The 11,075-nt window shown below is 46.3% G+C and overlaps 1 protein-coding gene across 2 annotated transcripts in view; it reads right to left on the reverse strand.

The window, feature by feature from the left end:
* Nucleotides 1-5,986, reverse strand: part of DHRS3 (dehydrogenase/reductase 3) — a 28,584-nt gene extending 22,598 nt beyond the window's left edge. Inside the window, exons 1-2 of one of the 2 annotated variants that reach the window (XM_050322284.1) lie at nucleotides 5,743-5,986; nucleotides 4,990-5,362 (exon numbers count right to left, since the gene is read on the reverse strand). In XM_050322284.1, the coding sequence (XP_050178241.1) occupies nucleotides 4,990-5,187 (198 nt within the window). In that variant the 5' untranslated portion in view covers nucleotides 5,188-5,362; nucleotides 5,743-5,986. Of the gene's footprint in view, nucleotides 1-4,199; nucleotides 4,450-4,989; nucleotides 5,363-5,742 lie in introns of those variants that run through there. The other variant, XM_050322285.1, reaches the window with a different exon arrangement.
* Between the last annotated feature and the right edge of the window lie 5,089 nt (nucleotides 5,987-11,075).

An 11,075-nucleotide genomic window follows, 5' to 3' on the forward strand; every position in this document is an offset into this window, starting at 1 on the left:
GTTTTTCTTAAGCCAGGAGCTACTCTCCAGTACAGATTAGTGAGAGTCTTCTACAGGTGAGTATTTGAGAATGGCCAATACTCTAAAGGACATTTTGGAATAAGAAGTTTTACTGAATCCATGTGAAATACTCGTAGCTGTTGTGCTACTCCTCAAAAAAAGGTCACAGCTCTGAAAGAGCAGCAGTGTTGGTATTTTGCCCTCACTTCAGGAGACCAGTATGAATTTAATTTCCAGCTCTAGTCACAGTGCAGTTAATCTTTTATCATATAGCAGTGGTATGTGTTAGGAAGAAGCTTTTAGAAGGTATACACTAATCCCTACAAACCAGGACAATCCTATACAGGCCATTCACTTAAGAGTTGGACTTGATGGGCCTTGTGGGTCCCCTTCCAACTCAGATTATTCTGTTAAATAACATATCAACGTGATTCATAAAGACCAAAGTGAAAAATTCATCGACCTACAGATGCAGTTTGTGTGGGAGGAGCGTGCCATTGTAAAACTCATCTCAAAACTTGCCAGATTTTCCATTACTGGGAACACAAGGCTAAATTCTAAGACCTGATGCCATTTTTTACGTAACCTCTCTGCAATCCTCTCGGCTTAAACACAATTAACAGCCTCAAATCTCACCCAGCTAAACCCCTCCAGTTATACAAGGCTCTCAGGCACCTGGAGTTCCTCTGAGGTTTTCAGTTCTGGTGGAGTTGGTGGAAAGCTGAGGGAAACTCCAGGTTTCAGGAGCAGGGTGGGCTTGCACAACTCTCTCATCCCTTCCTTGGTGCTCCTTCCTCCACCAACTTCTTACCAACCCCAATTGTCACTGAACTGACAGAGGACAGCACACCCAAATGAAAAAAGGGATCTTCCAAAATGCAGACATGAAGTCTGCCTTTGCCAAATGTTGTGAAAATAACGACGGAAAGAGCAGTTGAGATTTCAGGGTTGTTGGTTATTTCTGTAGCCTAAACAAATTCAGGAGGGATATAAGGAAAATAAAACCAAGACAACAACAACAATCTCTGATCAGTGTTCAAAGCAGAAGCTTTCAAGTAGTGCCTAACAAAAGAGCAAGGCATACAAAAAAACACATCAATCAAAACTTCAGCACTGGAGACCATCAAAACCAGGGCTGACAACTCCCTGGCAAAGGCACTGTAATGAAAATGTTGTATGAAAAGCAAATGGCTGTGAGGAAACCAGGAGCAGTTTCCCACTGCACCCACCAGTGAATGAACCCATTCAGCCCCCACACCCCCTGACTGCTCACATCTGCAGAGGGCTGTTCTCCAACACAAGAAATACTGTTCAAAGGGGCCAGTCTTCCCAAAATTAACTGGATTATACAGTACAGCCTTTGCAAAACACCATTAGGCCTTGGAAGTGGATTTTTATTTCATAGGCATTAAATCATAAACTCGTAAAAATCTCTCCTTCTCCTGTTTCATTAACAGACATTCTCTGCCATTTTGGCTCACCACAGAGTATCGACAGCTACCAGTGTGTGAGACTGAGGCAGAGGTGATGCTCTGCTCCCAAACACTTTTAGGGTACAGGCAAAATTCTCAAGAGTTAAAGCCAACCATGGCGAGGATTATGAATTTTGCAAGCAACCAAGAAGGAACTGGAAGCCGAAAAAGCTCATTTGTCCAGCAGTTCAGCCACAGCGAAGTAGCTCCTCAGCCGGCACTTACGAATCTGGACACATCTCTGGGAAGCTGAATTACAACACTTGAGCATTTCCGGAGAAAAGTCAGTGCTGTTCATCCCTCATAATAACACTAACATGTCCTGCATCATCTGTAAGCACTCCAGCTCTGCACGCAGCTCATTTACATGCTCTTGGCGTTTTCCAGAAGTGCTCCAGGAAGCACTTCAATACACAAGGCCTCCCATGACCAAGTAGTCCTTGACAGCTACTTGAAATTACAGATGGAGAATGGATCCTCTGACCTCTCGGGATACACCTGAGCAGGGATGGGTCTAATGGTTAAAGTGCCTCGTTGCCCACAAATCACTGGCAGTCGTAACTGAAAAAAGCAGAAAATTGTGAAGCTGCAAATACAACTGGCACGGCTTTGCGCCCTTCTTGGCCATCTCAGAGAGGCCAATGAACAACCACTGGAAAAGAAACATCACCCAAGAAGAAAATGTCTCCTAGACATTTATACCTCAAATGTGACAGATAACGGCAGAGCAATGGATGTAAAAAAAATGGGAGAATGGGAATCTGGATGGATTTAAATGATCATCCCCAAGAGAATTCCATTCTCTTAACTGAGAATTTCAGCCTCCATGCTCGTGGATCAAGCAGAAGCCACTGCATTTCCACTTGCATAAACCCTTCTGGGATTTATTCCTTGCCATCTTCGTAGCTCTAAAAGCAAGACCAAATTTTACGCTCAAAGAGCTGCAGATGTGACCGTTCGTAACCTTGGGGAGACGCGACATTTGTCACCTCGCGTGAAAACGGCTCAGGCACATCTCGCCTGTGAGTTAACAAAACCAGCCTCTGAAACAGTGTGTCAGGCGAAATCCCATCCAGTCTAATCACCAGAGGAAGTTTCATATGCTCACAGTCCCAACTAACCTATCTTTGTGGAGATTCTAATCTCAAAAATATGGTTATATATCGCCGCCTACCTCCAAAAGCCCGCCACTATGTCTGTGTGCGCAGGCGCCGGGGGGGACCTGGACAGGACACGCTGCACACCCACTGCTGGGACCTGAACCTGCCTGTTCCTGCTGCCATCCACCTCCTTGGGACACTGGGCCGGGCCCTGGAATGTCACGCCTTTGGTGGATGGCTTTTTCCACACTCGGAATATTGTAGCTACACCGTCCCATCATCGGAGTCTGTGGCTAATTATTAATTGTGATCGATAATTCAAGCTTTGCATGTGATTGTGAAACAGTTAATGGGGTAAAAAGAGAAGAGAAAACCAGAATAGTTAATTTTCACAAGCCTTAGCAAAAGCTGCCTTGGTAGCCACTTCAGGTCTTTTTCACGTCTTTTTGATTGTCTGAGGCAAAGTGTGAAGTCGAAGAGCAGTGCCAAGCAGAGGTTTTGCTCAGTCCATGGAGGCTGCATCAAATCCACAAAGTCAGGGTTGGGCACAGAAGGCGGGAAAGCAATGAAATCTCAGAGCAATGGGAATGGAAACTACCACATGTAGGTAAAATTGCAGTGGCACTGCTGGGGGATCAGAACTTGCTGAGTGCCATACTGGCTCACTGCATGGCCATGATGTAACTCAAAGCACAATCCAACTCAGATTGAGTCGATACAAAACCTCAAAACACCTTGATGACAGACATGAAAACATCCCAAAAGGCAACACCCCCCCCTCCAAAGTTCTAACCCATAATGAGCAAACAGAGCATTTCACAACATTATGTGAGACCACTACAAAGGTTCCCAACCATTACTCTCATTTATTCTTTCCTTCTAAGATGTGTGGAGATTTTATAGATAAGATGCAAGATGAACTACAGTCTGTGCCTGTTTACAGTGATTTCATCCCAGCTCTCTCTCTCAAACAGCCCCCTCTCCTTTTGGCCCCTGTCCCCTGGTTCCTCAGGGCCAACAGCCATTGTTCAGCTCCCAGCTCGACTGCAGCAAAGCAGCTCTTGAAAGAGCTGTAGAAATGGTGGCACTTTAATGCCAGAGCTCAGCATAGCAACCAGCCGCCCTAAATAAATAAATAATGAAGCGTGGTATTCCAACAGATAATATAAATACACTTTCAGCAAATTGCTTGGGTCCAAAGGTCAGTCAACTTGTTTGCTCTGACTCCCAGAATGTGTAAATCTCAACATGATGTTTAAACACAAACATAGACAAACATCAAAGTTCAATGCTGACATATTTTACACCTCGGAGCTGAATGCCAGAATAGCTCTGTACCACACAGGGAAAACTGTAATGCATGTGTAAGGAAGTGACAAAACATTATCCCAAACTAAATGCAAATTTTTTTTCTTTAAATATCCTCCCATTCTGTATTTTTCCTCTTCTCTATCCTCTATTTACTCTCATTCATCCTCTCACACAGAGAAGTATTTGTGCAGCTGTCTAATTTCACCATTCCTCCCCTTTATTACCCATCAAGGGGGAGATGAAACTTTCCATCCCGAGCCTCATTTCGGGGCTGTGTGTTTCTGTATCCCTGGCTGAGTCACACACACGCACATACCTGTGCTTGGGAAAACACAACATTTCAAGGTAAACCACCAGTTCCTGAGCTGGAGAATGCACACAGCAGCTACACCGGCATTTCTGGGCTGCTCTGCAGACACACCAGTCTCAGCCTCTCTCCCTCTCTCCTAAAGGAAACGTGCAAACAACCTCACAGCTCCCACTCGAGCTGTGCTTTCCGTCCTTGCTGGGTTCTCATTCATCTTCCCTTTGGGAAGCTCGGGGCTGCCCAAAACCAAAATACAAGGGGCTTCAGGAAGCACAAGAAATTAATTCCGTCGACGGAAACCCATCGGGGTGACAGGGAACTGTTGCCCCCGCTCTCCCAGAGCCATCTGCCCCCTCCTCTGGGGTGACACGCGTGGGAGTGGCAGTCGCTGTGCCTCGGGAGGGCTCAGGGTGGGCTCAGCCTCTCTGCCCGTGATCCCAGCACTGGCTCCACACATGGGAGTCACCTGGCTCTCCTCTCCCTGCCACAGGAAACCTGGGCAGGGGCAAAAACCTGGGGGTTTTTCACGAGGGGGCCCTTTCTCACCGTCACGTTTTCTTGGGTGAGACGGGGAAATGCAGGATGCGGGGAAGGAGGAGTGGGCAACTTCTGAAACGCACCCCAGTGCGATGGCTCAGCACGCCGGGGCTCTGCAGAACGAGAGCCCCTTCTCCATCAGCTTTTCCAGGCGATCCCATCAACCCCACCTGGCGGGGAGGGAAAGGGGAGGGTGGGGGGACTCTCCGGCAGAGCAGCAGGTGGGCGCTCCCCCCTCCCCTCCGTGGCGATGCTCTCTCACCTTCCTGGCTCCTCTCCTGGCGAACTCCCGGGCCAGGTGGCGACCGATGCCGCGGCCCCCGCCGGTGACCAGCACGTTCTCCTGGGACAGGTCCCGCAGCTTGGGCGGCAGCACCAGGCACAGGGCAGCTTTCACCACCAGATACACCATCTGCACCGGGAAGAGCAGCAGGGCGCCCAGCCACTTCCACATCATCATCCTCCTCTTCTCCCGGGCGAAATTCTCTTCCAGACCTCCACGAAACCAAGTTGGCACAGAAAGAAAAGCGATGCCCTTCGTGCACCCCCAGGTGGGTGACTAAGTCTTCAACACCCCCCCCCTTCCAAAACTTGGGGGCAAGAGGTTCTTGGGCTGCAAAAATCCTTCTCTCCCCCTAAAAAAAAAAAAAAATTAAAAAAAAATGGGGGTAGGAGTAAAGTAGTGCAGAAGACCAAGTCACTCCCCTGTTTCTTGGTCGGTGTCCTCTGGGATTGTCACATGCAGGTAAAACGGCTTCCTTGCGTTTTAACTGGAAGGCTTTTTTAATAATTAAAAGAGAAGGAGAAAAAAAAGAGTAAAATTAAAAGTAACCACACATCCCTCCGCTGCAAAGAGCCACATAAAAATCCAGTATCCAAATGGAAGGTTTTTATATTTGGAAAAATAAAATAAAGCAGCCTATGTCTCCAAATTTCAGCCTGCAGTGCCTTCCAGGCAGCTCATTTCTATTCTTAGACTCAGGAAATTGCTTAAATAAGACAGAATTGCCAGGACCTTCTTTTTAAGAAAGGCTCTATTCAGGGTGAGGTTGTTGTTTTTGTTTTTATATCTATAAATATCTATAGACGTTCTGTCCTGAGCCGGTTGCAAAGGTTGAGCTGATCTCCGCCTCTCTCTGCCCCCTCTCCCGGTTTTTTTTTTTTTTTTTCCCCACTTGGAGCGCCTTGATCACAGAGCAGGAATTACGCCGTGCACTGCACTACTTCAGCTCCGGCTCTTACTCATTTCTCCCTATTGCTCTCTCTGCCGATCACGGCCGCGGCGCTGGGGAGGTTTTATACCCCATTAAGCCTGATTGACAGTCAAAGTGTCGGGGAGATTTCACTACTGTTCCTGGGAGTGGCCGCTGCTCTGCCCTCCCCCGCGCCGGCTGCGCCCTCCGCGGCCCCGAGCGCGGCTCGGACGGGGCTGCCCGCGGAGCTCGGACCGGCCGGGGGCGACCTGCGGGCACCGGGGGCGACCTGCGGGCACCGGGGGGGCTCGGGCCACGCTGGGCCAGCTGGGGGCACGGCGGGGCTCATCGCCACGCTGGGCTCATCGCCACGCTGGGCCATCTGCAGGCCACGCTGGGCTCTTGTCACGCTGGGCTCATGCCATGCTGGGGCTTTGCTGAACGCGCTCGGGGCTGGTGCTGTGTTTGCCTCTCTGCATTGCCACGCTGGGCTCGTGGCACACTTGGGCTGGCTGCGTGTCCTGTGTGTCACTGCACATCCTACTGGGATCATGCCCTACTGGGCTTATGCCCTGCTGGGCTCGCTGCGTGCCCTGCTGGGCTCCCTCCAGGCTGCCCTGGGCTCTCTCCGTGCCACTCTGAGCTGGTGCCACCTTGGGCTGCCTGCTGGAACCAAAGTGCTCCGTCACCAAGCCGGGCAGCCCCTGCCTTCTCCCCCACCCAGAAAGAAGGTGCCGTGGTCTGACCCGAGCCCAGGGAAAAGCAGGTCCAAGAACAGTCAGGGTTAAGGCTGAGTTCACAGGAACCATCTCTGGCAGGGAGCTACTTGCCTAAAATAAGCTGGCATGGAGGGAAAGGCTACTTTCAGCCCTAGATTGGCAGGCTGAGCCCAGCCTAGGCTGATAGTCACCATCTAGTACCACTGGACCAGTGTTTTCATGGCCAACATGACACCTCGTGGATTTTCCACGCTGGAAGGTGTTTGCATTGCTGAAAGCTGGCGGTTCAGTAGTGACAGAGGGACACTCACTTCTCACAACAAACAGTGTTCTCTCTCCCTTTCCAAGACTTTTTTTGTGCAATGATGAGGGCACAATTGCAACACCAGGAGGTTTCCACAGCTCTTTAACAGGAGAAAGGGCAGAGTGTGTTGCAGTTGGGCCCCCCAGCCTGGCTGTTTGCACTGTCAGGCATTAGGCAGGTAAATTAAGTTTTCAGCTGTACAGATTAAGCTTTTCTGAGGGGGCTCCAGCTGCAGGTTTCACCTGAGAGCTGCTCGTGCCCAGTCAGGAGCTGTGGCGGCAGTCAGAAATAAAATAACCTAAAATGCAAAGCTTTGGGGATGTTCTCAAGGATGTCAAACCTCACAAGGCTGTCTTCAGAGCTGAGCTGGAAGGAACTTCGGGTTTATATCTGCGTATATCATTAGGAATGTGCCAAAATGAATCCAATCCCACACGTTCACTCAGGTCTGGGTCCAGATGCACTATCCTGGGAAGCCATCTAGTGGTACACATTGGAATTGAGGAAAAAAAAATGACAAATTCAAAGACTTTCTCCAACCTTTATGTCTGTAGTTCTAAAAAACCACCTCAAAGGGAGCGTGAGTCTAAGCATCTATACAAGTTATGTTGCACAACCAATAGAGGTGAGTTTGGAAGCTGAATCCCTTTGAAAATAAACTCAATTTTATGCTTTGGAATCAAACAGGTACTTTTGGGAACAGGCATTGTTCAAAGTGGCCGTGTGGGAACAGAGTGTTCAGGGCTTGGTTGTTTGCAGAAAGAGGAACGGCCGAGTTTCTGGTACCCCCCACGTTCAACAGCTTTGCCACAAAAAGGTTTTCTAACACAAAATATGAATAATAGCTGAATCCTGGAATTTCAGCTCTGTTAAGTTACACAAACATTTTAAGGAAAAAAAACCAAGGAAATAAAATTGAGAGAGAGAGAGACTTGCAGAGCTCTTACCTTTAACTGCCAGGTTACCTGGTATGAAATAATCCAAATGAGTGTCACTGCATCACGACAAAGTGTCAGGAGAGAGGCTTTTGGAGCAAGAAGATGAAGCTTTCTAATTGAAAACTCCGAGTCTGTCCATACTGTCTGAGTCAGTGAGTATTCTCTAACTGAGCTGCCTCTGAAATAACCAGAGCTCAGAGAGTTTCCGTGGCCCTTGGCAGCATTTAGCACCTCGGTGTGTTTTTACAGTAATACCTTTAGAAATGGAGCTTAGGGAGGCACCTGGCATTACAATTTTCCTCTCAGTCCAAAAACTCCGAAGGGGAGAGAGAAATTACCCAGAGAGCCCAGTGTCTGGTTTAAACAGGAATGACTCAGTGTCTGGACTGGGAACAAATATAACAACTTTCTGGTGCGGAAATAAGGAGCAGTGTTGAAAAGGAAAGGATATGAACTCCATCAAAGTACATTTGATTTTTGGATTCCCGAGTTCAGTCTCTTTTGTGCATAAAGAGACCACAGACACATTTAAAGTGGAAAACTCAGCAGTATTACACAGTTAACCTGTTTGGATTTAAAAGAAAATTCATTATTAATATAAAACATTTGCAGTTCCTTTGAAGCCAGTGGGAACGGAATAATCTTGTGAATATTGATTTCATGTATCTGTTTCCAGCTTGAATAATAATAATCCAAATATGTGTTGGAAGTGGGTTTTTTATTATTCATTATGACTTTGACCTATGTACAAAGTTGCTACCAAATTTGGAGTGGGAGTAAAAAGATACTGGACTGTTTAAATTTCTAGGTTTGTACTTGGATAGCTTTTGGACTGTAGTTAGTGTAGATTTACTCATACTCTCAAGGAGAGTCATAGAATCTGGCTTTTTCTGACTTGTCCTGCCTCGAAGGAAAAAACCAGCAATGAAAAAGCAACATTTACCTCGAAAACAAGTCGATACACTCTCTACACACACCTTCATGTTGCACCTCTCTTTATTGGCAGAACTCTGACTTTGTTCCCAGAGCCTTTGCAGCCAAGTTCCTGCCAACCTCGGGAGGCTGTTGGTGCAAACAAAGTCACTAAACTGCAAGAACTTTTGAAGGGGAAAACCAGCTGGAAATCAAAACCATGCTCGAGGCATGTCTGAAAGCCATTTGGGCTAACAATTCTGTGTTTTCATCTTAAAAAAAAAAAACAAACACCCAAATATATACAGTGCATTGGTACAGGGTGTGAAAACCTGGGAGCACAGAGGAGCAGTGACACAATGGAAAGTCTGTGTGATGATGGTGTCAAGTAACAGCAGTTTTTACATCAGTGCAGGGTTCTTGATCATGGACAATCTATCCTGATCCCAGAATAAAACTGAACCTCCTTTAAAAAAATAGGAAAACCTTTTGCCAGGCTGATCTGGTTTTTGTTAGGTGAAGTCCTGCTGTCAGATTTGGATAAATCAAGAGCTCCATTTTTGTGCTTCTTGATTTCATTCCTCCCTCGAGTTCACATTTTCCATTTGAAACGTGTCCCAGTGGTTCTGTGATTCCACACTGGCCTTCTATATGCTCTTAAGTCTGATAATGTTGCCTTGTAAGTGGAGTTTTGCCATGGACTAAGCTCAAAGGCCCCAGGTTTCTGGTTAACTTCCAGCTCTGACAGCAAAGACTCTACGTTCAATCTTATATGAAAAGCTGCATTTGGATGTTTTACTCCTTTCCCAGAGTCACAAAACAAGCAGTGTCGTGACCAAAGATGACTGAGTAATTCTGAATTCTAGATGACATCCCTTTTTTAGATTCAGGATGTGTAAATATAATTGTTTCCCCAAGCAGAAGCTTTCAGAGTGCACGTAGGTGCTGTCTGGAATCCAAAGGGATGTGGTACTTGTTTCACTTGCTGGGTTGTTTTAGTATGTGTTAGAGTTTGCCATTTGTACTAAGAGCCCTTCTTTTTCCTCACCTATCTCTAATTAGAAGCCAAATCTGTCTCAATCTGTTAGGCTGCTGCTTTGTATTGGAAGAGAGAACAGTGAAAAAATGCCACAGGAATGGAGTGACTGCATTTGTTAAACTGATGGACTCACCTTCTCTTCAGTGCCTTTACCTCACTTTTATACCTGTCAATATTTACCCATCTCCTCTGACTAATTCCTCAGTCCTGGCAAAACTTCTACGACACACAAGGAACTGGGAAGGCAGAAGAATTATGTCCTTAAGACCCTCAAAATTAGAGAAAGATCCTGAAATCCTCCTAAACCAACGTGACGTGGATTTTGACAAAAACTGAACAGCAGTTAATGCCTGTAACAAGTTTGCACTGGAAACTTTTAAATGAGCTTAGGAAAGAAATCTCAGGATAAAATGTTGCCTGAATTCTTTCTAACAATGTCTTTTTAAAACAATTCCTTACAGGCTCACCAGTAGGTACCAAGGTGAACTAATTCAGGGTCTCTGACTGTCCTAAGATTCTTCAAACTTGACAGTTCTACAAAGAGAGCCAAAAAGAGGAGCAGTGTTAGGAAGAAAATGCTGCTGTCAAAGGCAAACATTTTTGGCTGGGAGGCATCAGGTGTATGAATTGATGTGGGGAAATGAGATTGCATTAAATTCAATAACCTCCAACCTAGATATTCCTTCTCGGAATATATGAGTAGCCTTAATTTTTGCTTTAATTTATGTCGAGGGTTTTTTGTTTGTTTTTCTTTGTTTTGGTTTGAGGCTTTTTGAAATCGTTCCAGTTGATGTACCCTCAAAGCTTTGGATGGAGTGGGAAGTTGGGAGGGGCTCAGTGAAGTGTCTTGCACCTCACAGTGATGGAAGAGATAATTGTTCCCCAGCTTAATCAACCGTCTTGAGTCGGTATTTCAAAGAGGACTGTTGTGATTACGAGGTCCAGGCCTGCTGAGTTAAGCTGAGAGTTCCACGTTATAACTTACAAGGATTTCATGCTCTTCCTATCTTAACACCTTTTCTCTCTCTTTCTTTTAATTTTAAACCCCATAATTCCAGCAGTTGTAGTTGCTGACCTCCACTGAAGTTAAGGATCACACCTATTTTCTTAAGAATCCAGTCTGGTCACTCATCTTGGTACTTTGATGATGACATCTTGTCATCCTCTGGTACTTTATCTCCTATGACTCATCTTGTTTACTCATTCTACACAGCTAAATATTATTTTACCCCACTGACTAGAT

Source organism: Myiozetetes cayanensis, unplaced genomic scaffold (assembly GCF_022539395.1).
Source record: "Myiozetetes cayanensis isolate MyiCay16 unplaced genomic scaffold, myiCay2020 scf28, whole genome shotgun sequence".
In the NCBI taxonomy this organism is placed as follows: Eukaryota; Metazoa; Chordata; class Aves; order Passeriformes; family Tyrannidae; genus Myiozetetes; species Myiozetetes cayanensis.